Source organism: Microtus pennsylvanicus, chromosome 4, assembly GCF_037038515.1.
Source record: "Microtus pennsylvanicus isolate mMicPen1 chromosome 4, mMicPen1.hap1, whole genome shotgun sequence".
Taxonomy (NCBI): Eukaryota; Metazoa; Chordata; class Mammalia; order Rodentia; family Cricetidae; genus Microtus; species Microtus pennsylvanicus.
In genome coordinates this window covers 84,131,332-84,153,111 of record NC_134582.1, presented here as the reverse complement: position 1 = coordinate 84,153,111, position 21,780 = coordinate 84,131,332, and the positions used below count along the sequence as shown (strand labels likewise).

Sequence of the window (21,780 nt, the reverse complement as noted above, 5' to 3'; positions counted from 1 at the left end):
TAGAACTCACTCCGTAGACCAGGCTGGCCTCGAACTCAGAGTTCTACTTGCCTCTGCATCCTGTGTGCTGGGATTAAAACCATGTGCCACTACTGCCTGGCAAGAAAAATGTTTTAGGGGGCTGGAGAGATGGCTCAGAGGTTAAGAGCATCGCCTGCTCTTCCAAAGGTCCTGAGTTCAATTCCCAGCAACCACATGGTGGCTCACAACCATCTGTAATAAGGTCTGGTGCCCTCTTCTGGCCTGCAGGCATACACACAGATAGACTATTGTATACATAACAAATCAATAAATAAATATTTTTAAAAAAAGAATTTTCAGATATTTACTTTCTGGGTCTTTATAAACCTCCATCTAGGATGTTTCGATTTGTAAGAAAATTGCTGCTACACACAGCACATTTAAACACTTCTCATCTCCTATCCCACTGTTTTCTCTTATCCTTAGCAAATAACGTGATTGTCCGAACTGGTCATTTACCCATCTGTTGGCCGGGAGCACAGGGCATCATACTGCCACATAAGCCTGCACACAAAGATCCTCCCAAAAGCAAGGGAGAGAGAGAATGGATGCTAGTGGCCACAGAGTACAAACTCCGCAGGAGGACAATGTACAAACGCTGTGACAGCATACTGCCTGCCCCCTCGGTTTGCTCTCCTGTGCTTTTCCTTACATCCATGAGTCAGATATGCTATCCTTGTTAATACCTCAGGGGTATTGGACTACCATCTTCTTCCTAACTAGATCCTTTTAAATCTGCATGGAGATTTAGCTGTTATTGTTCCCTAGCAAGTCTTCTCCGACAAGTGTCTCTTCTTCCTCTCTCAAATAGATCCCTTCTCGTCTACACAACCCATATACAAATAATCTCTACATGTTCATATTATCTGTATACTTGTTGGTCTTCTCAAAGGCTAATTGTTGATTTTCTAATGTATCATAAGTATGTAACAGGCATTGTTTATTAAAGCATAAAACTAGTCCTGCTTCTTTTTTATTGTTTTTATTGAGCTATACTTATTTTCCCACTCCACTTCCTTCCTTCCCTCTCCCCTTTTACCCTCCCTGTCTCCCACACCCCTGTTTCTTCTTTAAAAACCCTAAACATAGGCACTATTTGTGACCTTGGATAGTAATAAGAAACACCAAGTCAATTTCAATTCTCACTTTCCATTTGACCAAAAATGTTTGTTTTTCCAAATACTGCATTGATAATTAAATGTGAAAAATCTTTTTTGTATTGTATGTTTATATAAGACCTGTTTCCTAGGCTACAAAGTGATACATTTATTTCCCTTATGCTGTTTGTTGATATTTTGTTTTGTTTTTCAAGACAGGGCTTCTCTGTGTAGTCTGGCTGTCCTAGAACTCACTCTGTAGACTGTAGTAATATGGACGGCGGGGTTGCGTCCCCAATACCCCAGCCGCCTGCTCGGCTAGCTTATGCCCCGAAATAACAACACACAAACTGTATTCATTTAAACACTGCTTTGGCCAATTCCTATCTAGCCTCTTCTAGGCTAATTCTCACATATTAATTTAGCCCATTTCTAATCATCTGTGTAGCGCCCCTAGGTGTGCTTACCGGGAAGATTCTAACCTACGTCCATCCTGGGTCGGAGCTTCATAGTGTGCATCTGCCTGGGAGCTGGGAGCATGGCGTCTCTCTCTGAGGTGTCTGCTCCCGAGAGGAGAGCTGTCAAGTCTGACCTCACTTCCTCTTCCTCTCAGCGTTTTGTTCTGTTTACTCCTCCCACCTATCTTCTAACCAATGAAATGGGCCAAGGCAGTTCCTTTATTAGCCAATGACCTTCCTCCATCAGTAGACCAGGCTGGCCTTGAACTGATGGGGATCTGCCTGTCTCTGCCTCCCAAGTGCTGGGACTAAAGGTGTGTTGCACTATCGCCTGGCGTTGTTGATTCTTGTTAACTTTAGACAGAGTGAACTTTGTTAACTGTATATACAGAATTATATTCCTTACGTTTATGTGTTTGCAATACTGTACAACTAATTCAAAGCAGACCAGTCATTTCGGACGCCTAAATCCCTCTACATTCTAGTTTATTACCATTCACATCCATCAGCGTCATGTGCTCCACAAACCCAGTGATGGCATGAAATAGGAAAATGTATGTAAAATGTCCCCAGCACAGGGCACCACGGAGCAAACACTTGCCAACAAACTGGTCTGCGCTGGAAAGACTTTTTTTCTACTGAGCTGTACGAGTTAATAGGACTTCTTGCAGAATTTGACACCAAAGATGGAGCAGAAGCTGCCAGATGCCTATTCAGATTCATCCCTCCCTCTTTGGGTATGGGATTTCCTTGAGCATAGTAAAGGGCCCAGCGAAGATATTTCTCAATTACACGAGGCCGTGATACTGAGTCGGAGTATATGAGATCTCTAATATGGTTAGGTTATTGGGTGGGCTTTTAGCAAGGTCCTTCTTTATTAAAACAAAGGCATCGTGTTTTATTTCCCTCACCTTTCCCCCCACCCCAATTTCCATCCACTCCTCAGAGAGGATAAGGGAAGACTAATTTTTTAAGGGTGACAAAGTAGAACGTTTGGATCCTTGGGTAGAGCCAATTCTCCTCTCTCTCTCATTCAACTTCCCCTATTAGTAGAGTACTAGAGCAGATATTTAAACTGTCATTATGCAAGACAATACTTCCACTATATTTATTTTGCACATTAAACACATCAGATGCATAATACAGGCTCTTCGCTGGGAGCTGCGAGGGAGCACGTGGCTCTGTCTGCGAAGCCCCAGGGCTGTCCTCGTTCCTCCTTCCTCACCTGCGACTTTGCATGGCGCTATGGGGAGTCGCTGCCCCTATTTTGCAGGCTGGCAGCTGCTCCCCCTTAAGGCCCTCCGCGCACAGGCCTAGGCGGACCGCGAGACCACACGGACCCAGACGGGCCTCCCAGCCGCGCGCGCCGGTTCGAAAGCCCTCGGAGCCATCCCGCGCGTCACGGGCCGCCTCGAGCCGCCATTGGCTGGCGAGTGTCACGTGCACAGAGTGGCTCCGGCTATTGGCTGGCGGGCCGGGCGCGCGCAAGGCAGCGCCGGCGACGCGGCGTCATCGGATGCCAGGCCGCCGAGTGGCCCGTGCGCGCGCCGGAGGGAGACGTTGTGTGGCGCGCCCGGCGGGGAGTCTGTCCCGCTTCTGGCGGCGCGGCGGGGAGGCCGGGCACGGCCTTAGACGTGCGAGACCGACCGGCCGGCTCCTGGGCTCCGAAGCCGGAGAGCGAGCGCGCCAAGAGGTTCGGAACCTGCAGCCAGTTAGGCGCCCGCCGAGCGGCCCCCAGACGGTTGTCCTAAGGCGGCGGGTGATGGAGGGAGGCGTGTAGTAGGCGCATCCCTAGGGGAGGGGCGGGGTCCAGGGAGCCCCTCCGTCCAGCTCAGAGGGGCGACGCTCCGAGGTCTCGTGAGCAGCGGGATGCCTGGGTGTTTTAGTTGAAAATCTCTTGATTAGCAAATATCCATAACTAATTTTTTCATTAAAAAAAATACACCAAGCAAGACAGTCACAAGCTGGTATCAGATGACCACTTTGTGATCCTTAATTCAGACCTAATTCTGCTAGTAAATGAGTCACTTGACCTTGTCCAAGTCACTTTTCTCTCTGACGTGCATTCTCAACATTGATAATGATGCCCCTGTTCGTGTGTGTGTGTGTGTGTGTGTGTGTGTGTGTGTGTGTGTGTGGTGTGAGTGCGTGAAATCTTATATAACCCAGGGTTTGTGGGCTTTCAGAGGACCACAGCATAGCACCTGTGGTATTAAATTTTAATGGAAAAGAAAATATAATAAAGAAAGGCTGGGGGGATTGAGAAACAGTACTTTAGGGACATAGCTGATCAAATATTCCGCAAGTGCTGTCTATGCTAATGATCACGAACTATCATTTATTGACTTAGAGCTGAAAGAACCTGAGAAGCCATTATCGTGGGCATTTTAGAATTTTGTGTCCATGTAGACATCCACGTATACCCACTCCTCACCCCCACCCTTCACTCAGCACAATCTTTAACAACAAAGTCATTCTAGTTTTTTTTTTTTCGTTTTTCCCTGAGAGAATGGAAGGCTTGGGTAACTTGCCACAATCCAAGCTAGTAACTAAAAGAAATGGGATTTAAACACGAATGTATGTCCCCAAACCGCTCACCCAGAATCATGTGGTTTCTAGATCCCCTGTGAGGCTGTAGCCAAGTACCTGTGACCTTTTAAAAAGCATGGATACCCAGGCATTGCTGAAAACCTAGGACCAGCATGGAATTTGCCTGAAATCTCATAGACAATTCCCGCTTGGTAACCCATAGTCCATTTTAGCAATAACTAATTACTCACCCGATCCCAATGCTTTCACATGGTTGTGTTCTGGAGACTCAAATTTCCCATCTCAAGCACTGCTTCTGTTTTCTCTTCAAGAGGATGGGTTTCTTCAGAAGAAAATCCTTCATTGGTGAAATCCAAGGGTTATGGTAGAGCACTGTTGAATAGCTCTCCTTTTGAAGAAAATCCTGACAATTTGAATTTGCTTTCTCACTTTTTACATGATCTCCCTTGAGTGCTACTCAATATATTTCTAAAAACAAACAACAAAAAACAAACAAAAAACCAGGCTCAAGGTGCTTATTGTAAAGTCACTGTGATTCACAGACCCTACGAAGAAGAGTTTGAAAACCACAGTTTACCCATAAGACCATGAGTCTAACAAGATGACGTCATGGTCTTTATATTGCTTTATCTTTGTTAGTGACGTCTCTCATACCACATAAGTTATTCAGGTCCAAAAAATTTAGAAAATTCTCAGAGATGAACTTGAACATCACAATTCCAAATGTGGAAAACAAATTGAAAATTATTCTGAGGATAAACTTCAAATCACTGTTCTCTTAAAAGCACATTTCAACCCTTTTTCCAAACCCAAACCTGCCCCCATGTCCAAAGTTCTCTGCCCCTCCCCCTCAGTTCTAAAGGAAGCAGTATGGAGGGAGGCTATTGCGAAGAGTGCTAGAGAGAGTTTGGGAGTGCAGATTACTCTTTGAAGGACTGATTTCAAACCCTTTGTGCAAGTACTCAGAGCACTGTGACCCAGGTGAATGGTATCTCAGAAAATGGTAGTTATGTTAGGTAAGGACTTTCTGAGTGGTACGTCTACACAGCCAGGTTCTGGCTGCTACAAAACACCGTCTCTGGTTTGGATTTTTCTGAAAATGGGTAAGCATGAGTCTCTAGACCAGCCTTCCCGTCTGAATGCTATAATGTTTATATAGCAAGGGGAGCTGACCACCACAGATGAAGAGAAAACCCACAATCACAGGGAGGAAATGATGTCATCTTTTAATGTCTGAGTTATTTCTGTTAATTATAGTTCAAGTAACATTGTTCTGCGTACACCTGTTCCACCTTGTGATTAGGACATTATCCCCGTCAACCAACTTGCCTCACATATATATATAAATTCAGAACATTCTTTCATCAAGAAATTTTGAGTACTTACTGCATACTAGATATGATAATGGTGTAAGTGTACCTACTGCAGAATTCCATAGTAAATTCCTGTGTATTTAAGAAGGACTCTGATGTTGTCTGCTTGTGGAAACAATTTGCATTTCAATTCATAGCTTTGCAAAGCCAGCCCTTGGTAGTTTTATTTATTTATTTATTTATATTTATTTTTAATACCTGGTTCTAGAGACTTTAGGGATTAATTGCCTGTTTTTTTTTTTTTTTAAATTGTGTTGTGGCTCTGTATTTTATTTTGTTTCCAATACTGCTTCCTAAGAAGTATGAAGTTTAATATAATCATGTTTTGTAAATAAGATGTTTTTCTTCAAAGATAAAATATATAGTTAAACTTAGAAAACATCAGTAATCAGAAAAGATCATAAAAAAATCTATAACCCATTCTTAATCTTTTGGTAGTACCTTTGCTTCCCAAGTGCCTCCTGAGTACTACTACCACCTGACCCACTCTTTCATCTATGTTATATGTAGAATTGAGAACATACTCTGTATTATATGTATTATATTAAACTGTGTTATTGTTATTGTGGTATGTATGTAGAAGTGTGGGTCCACACGTCATGGTGCACGTGTGAGATTAGAAAACAGCGTCTAGGAGTTGTTTCTCTCCTTCCCTGCTGGGATCCAGGGGTGGAACTTAGATTAGCAGGCTTCAGGGACAACCACTCTTATACCACTGCGCCATCTTGCCAGCCTGTGTGTTATGTTTTGTGACATATTTTTAGTCTGATGATACATGGTAAATAAGTATGTTCTTTGCTCACATGACTCCAGTGTTTTGTTGCTAGAACTGGGACTAGAAGAATCCTGTTAATAAGTTACTGCACAGGACAAATTCAGAAGCCTAAACTGCTGACCCAGGACCAAAAGCCTCTGCTGTTTTTCTTTCACTAATTTTTGTTCCATTTCCACTTTTCTAATCCCAGGACAGCGCGAGTCTGTTGGCAGTGTCCCTGAAGGAAGACTTAGAAGTGTAGTCAGCACCGGAGTGTTCTTGCAGATGTAGTTGGTTCTGCTAGACATTCTTGAAATGGAAGCATCCTGTTTATTTAAAAGGTGCTCCTATAGCTAAAGCTAGGAAGAGGTGGGCTTTATAAGTAGAAAAAGAAAAGCAAGGAGTGGAACCCAGATTGGTCGTTAGAGGTAGCTGCAGATTTAAGGTGGGATTTTCTGTGTATGTCATTTCAGACAAACCAAATGCCTTCTGATTAGCTGCTGTTAACCTCCTGTTTGGAAGACTGGTTCTTTACAAGTTTTTTTTTTTTTTTTTTTTTTTGGTAACCTAACCATTTGGGCTGGGCCTGGCCTAGTGGGCCTAGTACAAGAGCACACTCTAAAACATTGATTTCTTGCAGTTTTTAATCTACCACTCTCATTATGCGAATTGGATGTGTATACGTAGAATATATTATTATTTTCTTCAACCACACTTCCACGCTAAGAACCAAATCCAGGGCCTGGGGTTGTTAGACAAGTACTCTGTCAGTGAGCCATACTCCCAGCCACTAAATATTTTAACCTATCTAATGGATGGTTTTTGAATATCTACAGATATCCAGGCCATCATGAGCTTTTGAAGAAAGGGGACTAAACTAACTTTAATAAATTATTTCAATCATCTTAACAAAATAATAAAACTAAACAAATGATACCGTATAAAATGTAGAAACATAAGGAAAGGAGCTTTTTCCCCCCTCGTGTGTGTGTGTGTGTGTGTGTGTGTGTGTGTGTGTGATTTCCTGAGTGGTTTATTTATTTATTTTTGTTTGTTTTTTTGTTTTTTGTTTTTCAAGACAGGGTTTCTCTGTGGCTTTGGAGACTGTCCTGGAACTAGCTCTGTAGACCAGGCTGGTCTCGAACTCACAGAGATCCGCCTGCCTCTGCCTCCCGAGTGCTGGGATTAAAGGCGTACACCACCACCGCCCGGCCCTGAGTGGTTTATTAAGCATAGGTGTTGAGCATGGGGTAGTGTTAGACTGCCCCATTTCCATAGTAACCAACAGGCTTGGTTACAAGCTACAAGTTGTTCCTTCATCTTTGTGAATTAGTAATCTACATTTAAAAGGAGAACTGGCTTTTTCAAACATTAAGTATTTTTGTATCAGAGTCGTGACTTAAAAAACACAAAAGTTAAATTCACAGGTTAAAAACAGCAATCCTAGGGGCTGGAGAGATGGCTCAGTGGTTAAGAGCATTGCCTGCTCTTCCAAAGGTCCTGAGTTCAATTCCCGGCAACCACATGGTGGCTCACAACCATCTGTAATGAAGTCTGGTGCCCTCTTCTGGGCTGCAGACATATACACAGACAGACTATTGTATATATAATAAATAAATAAATATTAAAAAAAAACAGCAATCCTGACCGCTGCCCTGAGATGTCAGGTCTGAACCTCATCTGAATTATTTAAGCAGGCAGCACCCTTCTGGAGAGTAAAGGTAGGGGAGCCTGCCTGCTTCTATATAGGTATCCTCCATAGTGTCTTTGGCATTTGAGGGTTCAGTCCCAGACTGGGTACCATGACTTAGGAGGTGACACAGGGCAGGGCCAACCCCCACAGCCAGCGCAAATGAAGAAAAATGGCCCTACCTGCCATTTCCAAGCTTTGGCAGCTCTCAGGTGTTTCCAGCCCCAGCTGTGGCCAGATTGCAGGTCTTGGGCCTGAGTTTATGGTTACTGCAGACCGGCTGCTGCTCAGCTCCAAGCCCTTGTTCTCAGTCCTCAGTGACCTCAGTCTGGGGGTAGCAGGGAAGGAGGGTTAGCTCAGACCTCAGGATCAGTTGTTGCCCCTCAGCACACAGAAGAAGCCAGAGAGGTACAGACAGCATGGATGTGGTCTCCCTGGACAAAAGGCAGGCAGGGCACAAGTGAGGACTGTGTCCGGCTGCTAAAGCATGGACTGCTGCATGACAAGGCCCTTTCCTGTGCACATTTATGTTTACCTTCTATTGTACATTGATTTTTCATATTTTAGCATAATAGTATGCCTTAGTAATATAGTATTCTGCACTATAATATAATATAATACATATACTAAATACCAGCACATACCTTTCCCAACTCGTCTTACATGAGGTTTCCTATATGCTGATTTCCTAATTAGATAATTTATCATTACTGTTGTCATTTCCTGAATGCTTCTCCTTTTTCTGGTTCTTTGAGTCAGTGGCCTATTTGAATGCTACCTTCTCTACGTCCTATTGAACACTATTAATGGCTGCTGTGTCTTTCTGTCCAGTAGCTGAGTAAGTTTCAGTCATGAGAGTCTAGCTTGTAAAAGTCCTATCACGCCACCATCTTAGTCTGCCTGACTGTGCTAGGCAAGGACTGTACAGAGGCGCCGACTGTAGTTCAGTATTTGTTTTCCTGTGTGCAGAGGCTTTTTAAAAACAGACGCCAAGGGCCTCAGGGGAGGGTCTTGCTTCTGTGCTTTCCGTGCTTGTTCCTGATGCACAGGGGAAAAGTATTCTCATTTAGAGCCTTCTCTCTTACCTGATGCAAATGATTATGGGATTCAAACTATGGAAAGCAGAATGCTACTTACAATTTGTGGAATTTCAAAGGGTAATGCCCATAATGATTTAAATTGGTATAAACATATGAAGGATAATTCTACTTTTAGCCCATACCTCCCATTTCTGTATTCTTAGTGATTATTATTAAATCGTGTAGACCTTCTTGACAGATAAACTCCTCAAGTTAATGAACACAAAAATAAAATTGAACTATTTTTCTCTATATTAAAATTTAGACTTCTAAACGTTTACTTTTAGAAAATTAACTTTTCTAGGTGATATCAAATTGCAGGATAAAATATTCTTCAATTGTGTGAATTAAGATGAAAGATTGAGGAGATGGCTTTATTGTTGTAAGATTTTTTTATTCTTTTGACTTTTTTGGGGGGGTACCACCCAGCTCCCAAATAAATCACTCCTTTGGAGTCTTATTCTTTCTTAAAGTCTCCCAGCCTTAGCTTGGCTTGTTTCTAGCCAGTTTTTCTTAACTTAAATTAGCCCGTCTACCTTTTGCTTCTGTGTTTTTTCCTTTTCTTACTTCTGTGTATCTTACTTTCACTCTTACTCCGTGGCTGGCTGGCCTCTAATGTTCTCCTCTCCTTGTTCCCTTGCTCCTCTTTCTTTAGATTTCTCCTTCTGTTTATCCTCTCTAGCTGCCAGCCCTACCATCCTTGCTCCTGCTTTGCTTTTGGTCATTCAGCGCCTTATTAGACCATCAGGTGTTTTAAGGCAAAGAATCACAGCTTTACAGAGCCAAACAAATGCAGCATAAACAAAAGTCTCACATCTTAAAATTGTATTCCCCAACACTTTGTAGGTAAAGGACTTTAGTAATCTTGGTGCTCCTACAGCAGGAGGGGAGGTGGAGACAAACAAATCATGGTAGCTCACAGATTGGCTAATCTGGCATAATTTAGCAGTAAACAAAAGACTGTCTCAAACAAGGTAGAAGGCAAGGAACTTTACTTGAGTTCATCTTCTGACTTCCACTCATGATTTTTGTGGTGCCTATTAAGTATTTATAAGATTTATCAAGTATTTATAAGATTGAATTGGTTTATGTGTGCCTGTATTGTGGTCTTTTCTCTCTGAACATGTCCTAGTTTGTGTATGCCCCTTTTGATCTGTGGTTGTGTATGTGCTGTTCTCATACTTTGGAAAAATATGCCTGCACAATGACATAATTTTATGTTATCTAAAGTTGAAAAAGTGCAGAATGGCCTGCCTGCATTCCTGTGTGTGAGGGGTTGCGGCTGCTGTCCAGGGATGGCGGTGTTGCACTGTGTTCTGTCCCCGGCCTGTGCAGCCCAGCCATCAGGAGTGCTCTCATTGGGCCTCTGTTCCTTTGACATTCTTGTCTGCTAGAGTTTTGAGCCCTTCTCTTCTTTGTAGCACTACAAGATGATCTGGGATCATCCTCTGCTCTAGCCCTAAAACGAGTCATCTCAACAAGGGTCCCTTTGTTGGAGAATGGTATTAGGAACCAGGTTTGCTCTGATGTGCTCATCACGGTTTCACTGCTTTCAGGTAACTGTCTGCAGAGTTATAAAATACATGTATACGTACTAACTTGTATAAATGTAGATGCCTGTATAGTACTGATCGCCTCTTATTTGTGGTCTTGATTTCCATGCCTTCAGTTATCTAGTTAACCATAGTTTGAAAGTATGAAGTGGAAAATTCCAGAAATAAAATATTTGTAAGCTTTAAATTGCATGCCATTCTGAGTGATAAGCAGTCTTGCACCCTTCCACTCTCTCCTGCCCTGGACATGAGTCATCCCTTTGTCCAGTGTACCCATGCTGTGAATGCTACCCACTCATTAGTCACTATTCATAGGCTGTCACAATGCTTGTGTTCACTTATATAGCAATACTTGCGTACTTTGTGTAGCAGTCTAATGACTGTACCACAGTTCCTGTGTCCTTTACCTCACTTCATTCAATCATGTAGGCATTGTATCATCTCACATAGTAGATTGAATATAAGAAGATATTTTGAGACAGCTACTTAACTAAATATACTTAGCAGCATATCGTTAAATTATATTTTATTAGCTATTGCTAATCTTTTATTCTGCCTATTTTTTTTACAGTAGTCTATAGTAAATGTGTATGTATTAAAAAGAGCAGTGGGCATCGGTAGTTGTTACTGTGCATGGTTTCAGGCATTCACTGAGGAGCCTTGAGACACGTCCTTACAGTAAGGTGGGACTGTTCGATTAAGCTTACCAGGAATTCCCCACAGTGGGCCAGACTAATGCCAACATAGTCCACTTCTTCCTGTTTACCTGGAACTTCCTAGTCCATAGTCTCTGTTGCTGCTACATCTCTTCACCGATATTTCCTATCTCGGTATACATGAACCATATTATGACTGCTAACTTGACCTCCATAAGGAGCACAACCTCATGTGTGTGGCCAGTTCTTTTCCTCTCACAGTTTCCGTTCGTTTCCAGAGGATTTGTGACTTTCTCACCGTCTCCTTGCTGAGGCTCTGTCCTACTTTAGCACTGCAGGAAATTCTTTGTTGTAGCATGAGGTCTGTGCTGCAACCCATCCCCTTCTTGGTTGAATTCTTAAAAATCTTGGATTTTAAAAACCATTAGTAGATATTCTTTGTGTTTTGACAATCCATAGTTCTTGATAAGTAGATGACACAGATTTATAAGAGACAAAATAGTTTCCTGGTCCTGAAAATAATCCTGTGTTGTAACTCGGCTTCCGTCCTGAAAACTCTGGCAGAAACTGTCTACTTTTCTGTCCACGTAGTTTTTGTCTTTTCCAGAAAGTCTATAAATGTATTCATAGCCTCCTCAGACTAGAGTTTCCACTAGCACAATCCCAGAACACATGTAGAGATGAGAGACAGCTCTCTTGTAGGATCTACCCATATTGCTCAAATGAACAGCTCTTTCATTTTGGTCACAGAACAGCATTCCTAGTACGATGTGACATCACGGCTGCCCTGGCTTTGCGTCATCATAGGCAGTGACATAAGCAGTGACATCGCGGCTGCCCTGGCTTTGCGTCGTCATAGGCAGTGACATAAGCAGTGACATCGCGGCTGCCCTGGCTTTGCGTCGTCATAGGCAGTGACATAAGCAGTGACATCGCGGCTGCCCTGGCTTTGCGTCGTCATAGGCAGTGCTGCTGTGACGGCTCCAGGGCAGGTGCTGATGGAGTTTTCACATCAGCTGGGAACAGGGTTTCTGGACCATGCACAGCTCTGTTAGGCACTGCTGAACGCTCTTCATTTTATTTCACCATCAGTAAAGGAGTGTTCCAATTACTCTCAATATTTGCCAGCATTTGATGGAGTTATTGCTGGGCTGATTTGTACACTTTAACTTTTATATTGTCATTATAGTGTGTGCACATGTGCACACCATGGCATGTATGCAGAGGCAGAGGACAACTAGAAGTCCGTCTCCTTCCACACGTCAGTTCTGATTGGATGTGTTGTCAGGCTTATGCAGCATGTGCTTCTGTCTGCCAAGCCATGTCGACAGCCCAGGACCTTTTGTTTGTTTGTTTGTTTTTCATTTTTACCATGCTAATGTTTAGTGGTATATCATGACTTATTTTTCTCCTCCCCTATTTGGAGTGTACTACAAAATACTTGTCTAAATGTTCCTGATGTAAAAAATCATTATACTGCAACTTGATTTTACCTTTTAACTTGTTACAACCAAATTTCCAGGTCATTATGTATCAGTCTGATTAAAAATGTAACTTACTTGTATTCTGTGAGTATTGCATGCAATACTTTTAAAAAAAGTTTTTAAATTATTTTTTAAAACACAATCTTTTCTCGTTTTACATACCAATCCCAGTTCCTACTCCTCCCATCTTCTCCATACTCCTCCTCCCACCCCCCACATCCACTCCTCAGAGAGGGTAAGGCTTCCCATGGAGAATCAACAAAGTCTAGCATACTTTGAGGCAGGACCAGTGCCCTCCCCCCTGTATCTAGGCTAAGCAAGGTATCCCTCCAAAGAGAATAGACTTCAAAAAGCCAGTAGGGATAAATCCTGGTCCCACGGCCAGTGGCTGCACAGTCTACCCCAGCCATGTAACTGTCACCCATACTCAGAGGGCCTAGTTTGGTCCTGTGCTGGTTATCCTGCTGTTCCCACTAGCTCAGGTAAGCTGTTTCATTGGGTATCCCCATCATGATCTTGACTCCTTTGCTCATAATATTGCTCCTCCCTTTCTTCGACTGATCTTTGGGCTTTTCTGTGGGTCTCTGCATCTGCTTCCATCAGTTGCTGGAGAAAGGTTCTATGATGGTAAGGTAGTCATCAGTCTGACTACAGGGCAAGGCCAGTTTGGGCACTCTCTCCACTATTGCTTAGGGTCTTAGCTGGGGTCATCTTTGTGGATTCCTGGGAATTTCCCTAGTGCCAGATTTCTTGCTAGCCCCATTGTGGCTCCCTCAATCAAGATATCTCTTTCCTTGCTCTCCCTCTCTGCCCTTCCTCCATCTTGACCATCCCATTCCCTCATGTTCTCTTTTCTCCTCTCTTTCTCCCTTCCTCCTCCCATCTGCTCTCTCTTCTCCCCCCACCCCTACACTCCTAATTTTCTCAGGATATCTTGTCTATTTCCCCTCCCCAGGGGGATCCAGGTATGTTTCTCTTTAGGGTTCTCCTTGCTACCTAGCTTTTCTGGGGTTGTGGATTATAGGCTGGTTATCCTTTGCTTTACATCTAATATCCACTTAGAGTGAGTACATACCGTGTTTGTCTTTCTGGGTCTGGGTTATCTCACTCAAAATGTTTTTTTTTCTAGTTCCATCCATTTGCATCCAAATTTCAAGATGTTATTGTTTTGTTTTTTTACAGCTCCATTATGTAAATGTATCACGATTTCTTTATCCATTCTTCGGTTGAAGGGCATCTGTTTCCATGTTCTGGCCACTATAAATAATGCTGCTATGAACATAATTGAACAAATGTCCATGTGGTGTGATTGAGCATCTTTTGGGTATATGCCCAAGAGTGGTATTGCTGGGTCCTGAGGTAGGTTGATTCCCAGTTTTCTGAGAAACCACCATACTGATGTCTAAAGTAGCTGTTCAAGTTTGCACTCCCACAGCAATGGAGGTGTGTCCCTCTTACTCCACATCCTCTCAAGCATAAGCTGTCATTGGTGTTTTTGATCTTAGTCATTCTGACTGGTGTAAGATGGTTTCTAAGAGTCATTTTGACTTTTGTTTCCCTGATGGCTAAGGATGCTAAGCAGTTCCTTTAGTGTCTTTCAACCATTTGAGAGTCTTCTGTTGAGAATTCTCTGTTTAGATCTGTACCCCATTTTTAATTGGATTATTGCTGAGTTCTTTATATATTTTGTAGATCAGTCCTCTGTCTGATGTGGGGTTGGTGAAGATTTTCCCCATTCAGTAGGCTGCCGTTTTGTCTTATTGACTGTGTCCTTTGCCTTACAGAAGCTTATGGGACTCCTGAGCATGTGAAAGAGTGGGTCTCTGATTCTTGTGCCTGCTCTTGGCTCTCTTTTCTTCCTGTTGGGTTGCCTTGTCCAGTCTCAATGTGAAGTTTTTGTTTCATGTTACTATATTTTATTTTGTTATGTTTGGTTGTTATCCCCTAGAAGCCGATTTCTTTCAGATCAGATCTACCAGCAAAAATTTCTCGCAGGCTTTGTTTCAGCCTGAAAGTGTGTAGATTGCTTCTTTACATCAGAAAGAGTGTTTGGCTGGGTATAAAATTTTTAGTTGACTATCCATTTTTTTCAACACTGAAAAGTGGTCTTTCCATTTCATTTTGACTTAATCTTTTATTTATTCATTTTTATTTTATGATTTTTTTTGAGGTAGGGTTTCTCTGGGTAGCCCTGGCTGTCCTGGAACTTTCTCTGTAGACCAGGCTGGTCTTGAACTCAGAGGTTCACCTGCCTCTGCCTCCCAAGTGCTGGGATTAAAGGTGTGCACCATCACTGCCCAGCTTTGACTTCATCTTTTAAAAAATTATTATTCAGAGTCTGTACATATGAGTGAAATGGTGAGCAGGACAGGCACTTGTGCCATATTGTGCATGTGGAGATGAGAGGGCAACTTTATGGAGTCAGTTCTCTGTTTCAGCATTTATGTGGTTCCTGGGACCAAACTCAGTCACCAGGCCTGTGCAGCAAGCATCTTTCTTTACTCATGGAGCTATTTCACTGCCCTAACTTTCATCTTTTTTCTTTTCTTTCTTCCTTCCTCCCTTTTCTTTTTTCTTTTCTTTCTTCTCTCTCTCTCTCCCTCTCCCTCTTCCCTCCCTCCCTCCCTCCTTCCTTCCATCTCTCCCTTCTCTCTTCCCCTCCCTCCCTCTCTCTCTCTATCTCTATCTCTCTTTCTTTCTCTTAGAAAAGGTCACACTATGCAGTTCTACCTGACTTGGAAGTTAATATGTAGACCAGGCTGGCCTTGAACTCATAACTATCTGCCTGCCTTGCCCTTCCAAGTGCTGGGATTGAAGGTATGTGCCACTGCAGCTGGCTTGAGTACCATTTTTTTTTTATGAATCATAAGTCAGTAACTTCTTCATGGTTGCATTCTGGACTGAACTCCTCTGCTTGACATGTGTTGTCCCTTCATGTTCATATGCTTTTTGTCCTCCAGCTACCTTGGGAAGATAGTTGGCCTACTCCTGCTCCTTGTTCTGTGTGCTTACTTTTAAGAAAAGGTTTATATTTATCTTCCTGTGTGTGTGTGTGCACGTGTGTACCTGCCTGCCAGCCTGTCTGTGTCTTTTAGTTTGTCACATGTGTGCAGGTGCCTGTGGAAGCCAGAAGAGGGCATTGGATTCTCGGAAATTGTAACTGCAGGCAGTTGTGAGCTACTGATGGAGCAGGGAACTGAACTTGGGTTAGCGGGAAGAGCAGAAGGCTCTGTGGCCCCCAGAGTGTGCTTATTCTCTTGAAAATTTCTGCAACCCTTTGCCTTGTTCTGGAAGAAGGAAAGGCTGGTAAATGAGCTCAGCTTAAACCAGATGTCCTGTGTGTCCTGCTGTGGAAGGTCTAACTCAGTCTGGGAATCCCTAGGAGCACATTCCTGACATATTTTAAGTCACTTGAAATGCATTTCACATATTTCCTCGTCAGGAATTAAATGGGTAAAATGTCTTTGTATCCTTTCTAGTCTAGAAATGAGCAGTCATAAGAAAAGCAAATAACAAACCATGTTGAGCTTTTCATGATGAACAGTAGGTGATTGAAAAAAGCTTAAAAGTCACAATGTGTGTGAAGATATGCATATATAGATACATAATTAAGTGTTATAGTATCATATATCAATATATATTAAAAGGGATATCTGAATAATGAACATGATAGCAATTCACATAATGATGTTCAAAGAGACATGGTATCTGGTACTTGACCAAAAAGTAGCCCATGTTTTGAGCAGTCTGGTTTTATTGACATCGGCCTGATAGCAATTTCCTAATTTCAGGCAATTTGGTTTAAGATAGAAACTCAGTAAGAACATTAATATCCAAATCTCATCCAGGAAAATTAGCCAGCTTCCTGATTTAGTTGAAGATATGGGGCTTCTCAGTATAGTTCATGATATTATGGGAATTGGCTTAGAAACTGTAAAATATGTTTAATGTTGACAGCTGAAGAAAGCCAGGCAGCAGTCCTCCGTGACAAACTCTTTAAATGTAAATCTGCTGTTAGGTGTGTGTAGACTTCTTGCCTGCTATAGTGGTTCTGAATATGTGAGCACCACGGAAGCCAGTTAGAGGCTCTCAGTTCCTGACCTTCTGAGTCTGAAATGAGGGTGGAGGCAAGCATTGGGTTTTTATAACATTTAACCAGTTTCTTTTTACTTATGATACTAGAAACTGTGTAAGACAAATGCTGAACTATAGTCCCCAGCCCACCAGGTCATTCTGATGGGTGCTGAGCTGGGAGTTGTCTGTCTTGATGATCTTAGAAGTGTTTGTGCCTTAATTTGAGATTGGCTCCGACCTGGAGGATAACTTGCCAGGTGCAGATACTAGCAGGAAAAAGGGAGTGTGGAACAGCTTCAGCTATGGCTACCAGTTTACCTCATTTGTCTTGTCCTGAAGTATTGTCTGCAGAGTATGACTTGAGCAGCATAGTCTTTAAAGGGTGAAATAGGGTTCCTGGAGTGTTATTTTTCTGTGCTGTGACTTGCCGCCTGGGAGCCTTGCAGTCTTCCCTAAGGTGTAGTTAAAGTGTGAGATCACAGAAGCCAGTGAAGTTAGTAGTAAACTGCTAGACAGATTGTCTTTTTAAGATGGCCTTCAGCCCCCTCTCTGAGGACTGTAGATAGGGCTGTTTTCATAGTGCCTGAGCCTACCCAGACCTAGGTAAACCTTTACTCAGCCCTGAGTAAAATATGTAATTGGCATTTAGGGGGGTATCCTAGCAAGGAGGAAATATGGGCTGAAGCTGAGAGGAAAGCAGATCCAGTCCCTTGAGGAATTAGAACACAAATTTGTCAGATGAAAGATTTACAAGAAATTAGAAACTTGAATATGTTCAGGAAAGCATCATAAAACATCTTGTATTTGTATTGTTCTGCCACACAATTATATGCTTTCAGGGTCACTGAGACAAGTAAGGCATGGTTACAGTTCCTGATTTATAGATGGAAAATGGAGATTCAAATAGTGGTTGATGTTCACTGTGCACTCACCTAATCCTGAGTCCTTGTTATGTGCTAGGTTCCAGCGTAGGTTCTAGAAATTCGGATGTTGGCAAAGCAGATCCTCCTCAGAAAATGTATTTCTATGAGTTTACATTATAGAAGAGGAAAAACAGAAAATAAAAAGGATAAATTATTAGTATTCTAGAGTATTTTTGCCATGATCCTATTGAGAAATATTGTAATTTGGGATGATTTAAATTTTAAGGTGGGCTGTGTGAAGGGTTTTTGGAAATAGAGTGACATGCTAGGCATGATAGCATATGCTTGTGATACTAGTACTTGGGAGATGAAGCTAGAGGGTCAGGAGTTCAAGGTCACTGTCAGCTCTATGGGAGTTACAATTAGGAGTTGCCTTGGGTCTTGGAAGAGACTTTAGACTTAGATATTAAGCAGTGTTGAAACTATGAAAGATTATGGGGACTTTTGATGTTGGACTAAATATATTTTAAGTTATGATATGGCCAGCAACCTAGGGGGTGGAGCAGGGAGTGGACTATGATGGTTTGAATGAGAATGTCCTGCATAGACTCAGATGTTTGAATCTTGGGTCCCCAGCTGTTCTGTCTACTCCACCTGTCTAAATCCTGCCCTATCAAAAAGCCAAGGCAGTTTCTTTATTAACTAACGAAAGTAACAAATAGACAGATGAACCTCCTCCATCACTTCCATTTGAGCACCATAATATTTATGTGGCCTGGATAAATTCATTTACATTCTTGAGCATCTGTGATTATTGTCTAGAATCTTACCATACTGACTGACAGTGTAGCCCATAAGAGTGAACACAGACCTCACACATCAGAACAAGAGTATAAATTAGTAATTGTGCTCCTCCAGAACTCAGACACCTTGGAAGTGGGGACAAGGAGGGATCTGCCCTTCCTCGGGTACCCAGGGCCATCCTGATGCATTCTCAAGTGGAGTGCTTGAGCTGGAAGCATGAAGGAAAGGTTAGAGCACTTTCTCGATGCAAAGTCTCTCGAAGAAATATGCAAAACACCGTTGCCTCTACAGCACAGAAGAGAGAGCTGAGGTTCTTGAGTGTCTCCCAGCCTGGTCTCTGTGAAGTGAACTGATTATGAAGTAGAACATTACTTCCTGACTGTTGTGACCGTGTGAGTAATAGTTCGGTGCTGTACTCAAGTTTTAAGTAGTAGGTACTAATTAGTGAAATGTGTGACTAATTCCAACAGTTGAGTCATCTGGGGGACGGGTTAGGGATGAAAGAACTGTGGTACAGAGTGAGCAAAACCCTTGTCATTGAGTCAGGAAGTTACATAAGAGTGAAATGTCAGGATTAAAATCGAAACTCTCCTTGTCCTGCAGCTAGGCACACGAGTAGGTGAGTTGTGAATGGAGCTGGCGTGTTCTTAAGACTTCTTGGAAGCTCAGCTTCACTATTAGCATGACAATTAGACAGGTAATGCTGAGAGTCGCTGACAAACTATTTTAAGGAAGGAGCAAAATGACGATAGCCTTGGAAGGGAATGGAAAAAATTACAGTATTGATTTGCAAAGTGAAATACCAAGCATCTCCTTTGTGTCAGGCATTGCTTTAGACACGTTTACACATGCACGCATACACAGTCTTTCTCTTCCTTACAACCTCTGAAAGTACACATATAATCATTCTGCAACAGAAATCAAAGCTCAGACCAGTTCATATAGATGGCAATTGAATAACTAAGATTTAAACACAGAACTCTGACTCGACAATATATTTAAATCTTGATATTTTTGATCAGCAATTATGCATAACTATACTGTGTTTCTATGCAAAGAAGCATACAGTAGATAATATTTCAGAGATCTCAGATTTGAGTTTCAGAGATGAGTGGAGAGACTTCTGCTCCTAACACATAAATAAGGCAGAGGGGTATTCTTAACTAAAACATTAGACAACCTTATAAAAAATTATTGGAAAGCAGGCAGCCCATGGCTTTGGTCTCTTAGAGATGTAAACACGGTGACTTTAAGGTTGCACCAGCTGCCTCTCTGGGGACAGTTCCAGACTTGGGCTTAGAGAGGGACCAGGCCTTCCCAGAGATACATAGAGGGCTGAACTCAGTGGAGCCAAAGTAGCTAGGATTTGCATAGTTAAGGTCTCCCAGAGAGGGGAGGGACACCCCACCTGAGAAGGTCTTCAGCTTTGCTGAACTGCAGTTTGGTGAGTACTGATCTGTATAAACCATCTGAGACCAGGAAAATACAAGTCGGGGAACTTGCCCCAAGTAGTTCTGCTCTGTCAGCTAGAATGGGAAGGCCTCTGGACACCTAGGGCAAAACTATAGAAAAGGTTAGCCTTAGCAGTACATCTAAACTAGCCCAAAGTCAAGGCCTAGAAGGGGCAGCCCCAACAAACATTTCAAAGAAAAGTTCCTTTTTAGGAATAATAAATTCTTTAATAAGAAAAAGTCAAGAGCAGCCGGAAAACTAACCAGGATTTCTTTGAGGAAGGTGGATGAGAAGGGACTCAAAAAGGGAAAACAAGGAGGAAGATTACAGGTGTTTGGGCGGCGAGGAAAGCTTAAATTTCTAAAGCAGTGAAACTCAGGCACCAGATTCCCAGGTAAGGGCAGATTGACAACCACAGTTGAGAAAGGATTCTGCGTGGTGTACTGTGTAGGCTTAGCAGATACAAGCAGAACTGACTTTCTGTTGTCAGACATTGAAGGCCGTATACTCTGTTTCTCACATTGACTTATTATTACATAGCTCAGACCTGTGAGAATTGACAATATAACTTCTATAATTAGACAGGCTTTCTATTCTTGTACACTATTTGTTTTGTTCTGATGGAGGCTTTTTGCAGTGAGGGGGGTTGAACCCAGCCTCCAGCATGCTAGGCTAGTGCACTGACACCAAACTGTATCCCCAGCCTTGATCCCCTGTATCAAAAGAGCTGTGCGCTGCCAGAGCTCAGCTGGTAGTGCTGTACAGCAGGCAAGCGTGTTGGTTGGTTGGTTGGGGATTTTTGCTCATTTTGAGATAGTGCCTCACTTGATAGTCTCAAATTTGAGATCCTCCTCTCTGGCCTCCCTTTTGTGGTTGGGTCTTTTCGACACCACACATGTAATTGCGATGACACCAGAGACATGTAACCAGCACCCTGAATATATGGAGAATGGAGATTGTGCTTAAGAAGTCACTATGATGGAAAATAATTGCATTCTAAAAAACAAGAACACCCCCTTCTTCCTGCTAGAATATTTTCTCTTCCCAAGGAATCAAAATGTACCCAAGTGTGTGACTGTGAGTAAAAAAATTGGGCACAGAAATCAGATATGGGCAGTTTTGCATTTTCATTTTTGTGTGAATTTTCAGTATAAATTCAGGAACATAAAACATTAAGTCTAATTGTGACAAAGAAAAGCTTTCAGCAGTTTAACATAACAATTGTAAACAGAAATGTAAGAATTTCTGTACGATACCAGTATCTAGGTCTGTTTTAGTTGTTTTGGTATCTGTGTGATGTGTGTGCTCTGAGCGTGCAGACGTGTGCATGTCAGGGCACATGGGGAGGGCAGAGGACAACCTTGGCTAGAAAAAGTTATTACACTAGCCTTTTTTTTTTTTTTTGAGTCAGGGTCTACATACCCCTGGCTGTCCTGGAACTTACAGAATTCCAGAACTCAGACTGGCTTCAAACTCACAGAGATCTGCTTGCCTCTGCCTCCCCAGTACTGGAATTAAATGTGTGCACCACCACCCAACTTTAGTTTACCCTTCTTTGTACTAAGTTTTCAAATAGTGCATCTGGGGATGCGGGTCTGTAGTGGAGTACTGAGTTCAGTCACACAGAGAAGGAAGAAAAGAAGAAAGGGCCACATAGTTAATGGCTGCCACATCGGGCAGCAGGTGTCTGACATGATTAGTTTAGCAATAATCTTTTTTGAAAAAAATTTGATTAGTTCAGCAATAATCTTTTTTTTTTTCCATTTTCCAGCAGACAACTATGGCTGCAGGAGTCTTGCCACAGAATGAAAAGCCATATTCCACTTTGGTGAATAACAGTGGGCATGCCGCTGCAAACATGGATGGTAATAA

General features: G+C 42.5%; 1 protein-coding gene across 1 annotated transcript in view; it reads left to right on the top strand.

The window, feature by feature from the left end:
* Nucleotides 1–3,135: 3,135 nt before the first annotated feature.
* Nucleotides 3,136–21,780, top strand: part of Ptpdc1 (protein tyrosine phosphatase domain containing 1) — a 57,797-nt gene continuing 39,152 nt past the window's right edge. Inside the window, exons 1-2 of the mRNA XM_075969678.1 lie at nt 3,136–3,269; nt 21,680–21,773. Coding sequence (XP_075825793.1) covers nt 21,689–21,773 — 85 coding nt within the window. The 5' untranslated portion in view covers nt 3,136–3,269; nt 21,680–21,688. The remainder of the gene's footprint in view (nt 3,270–21,679; nt 21,774–21,780) is intronic.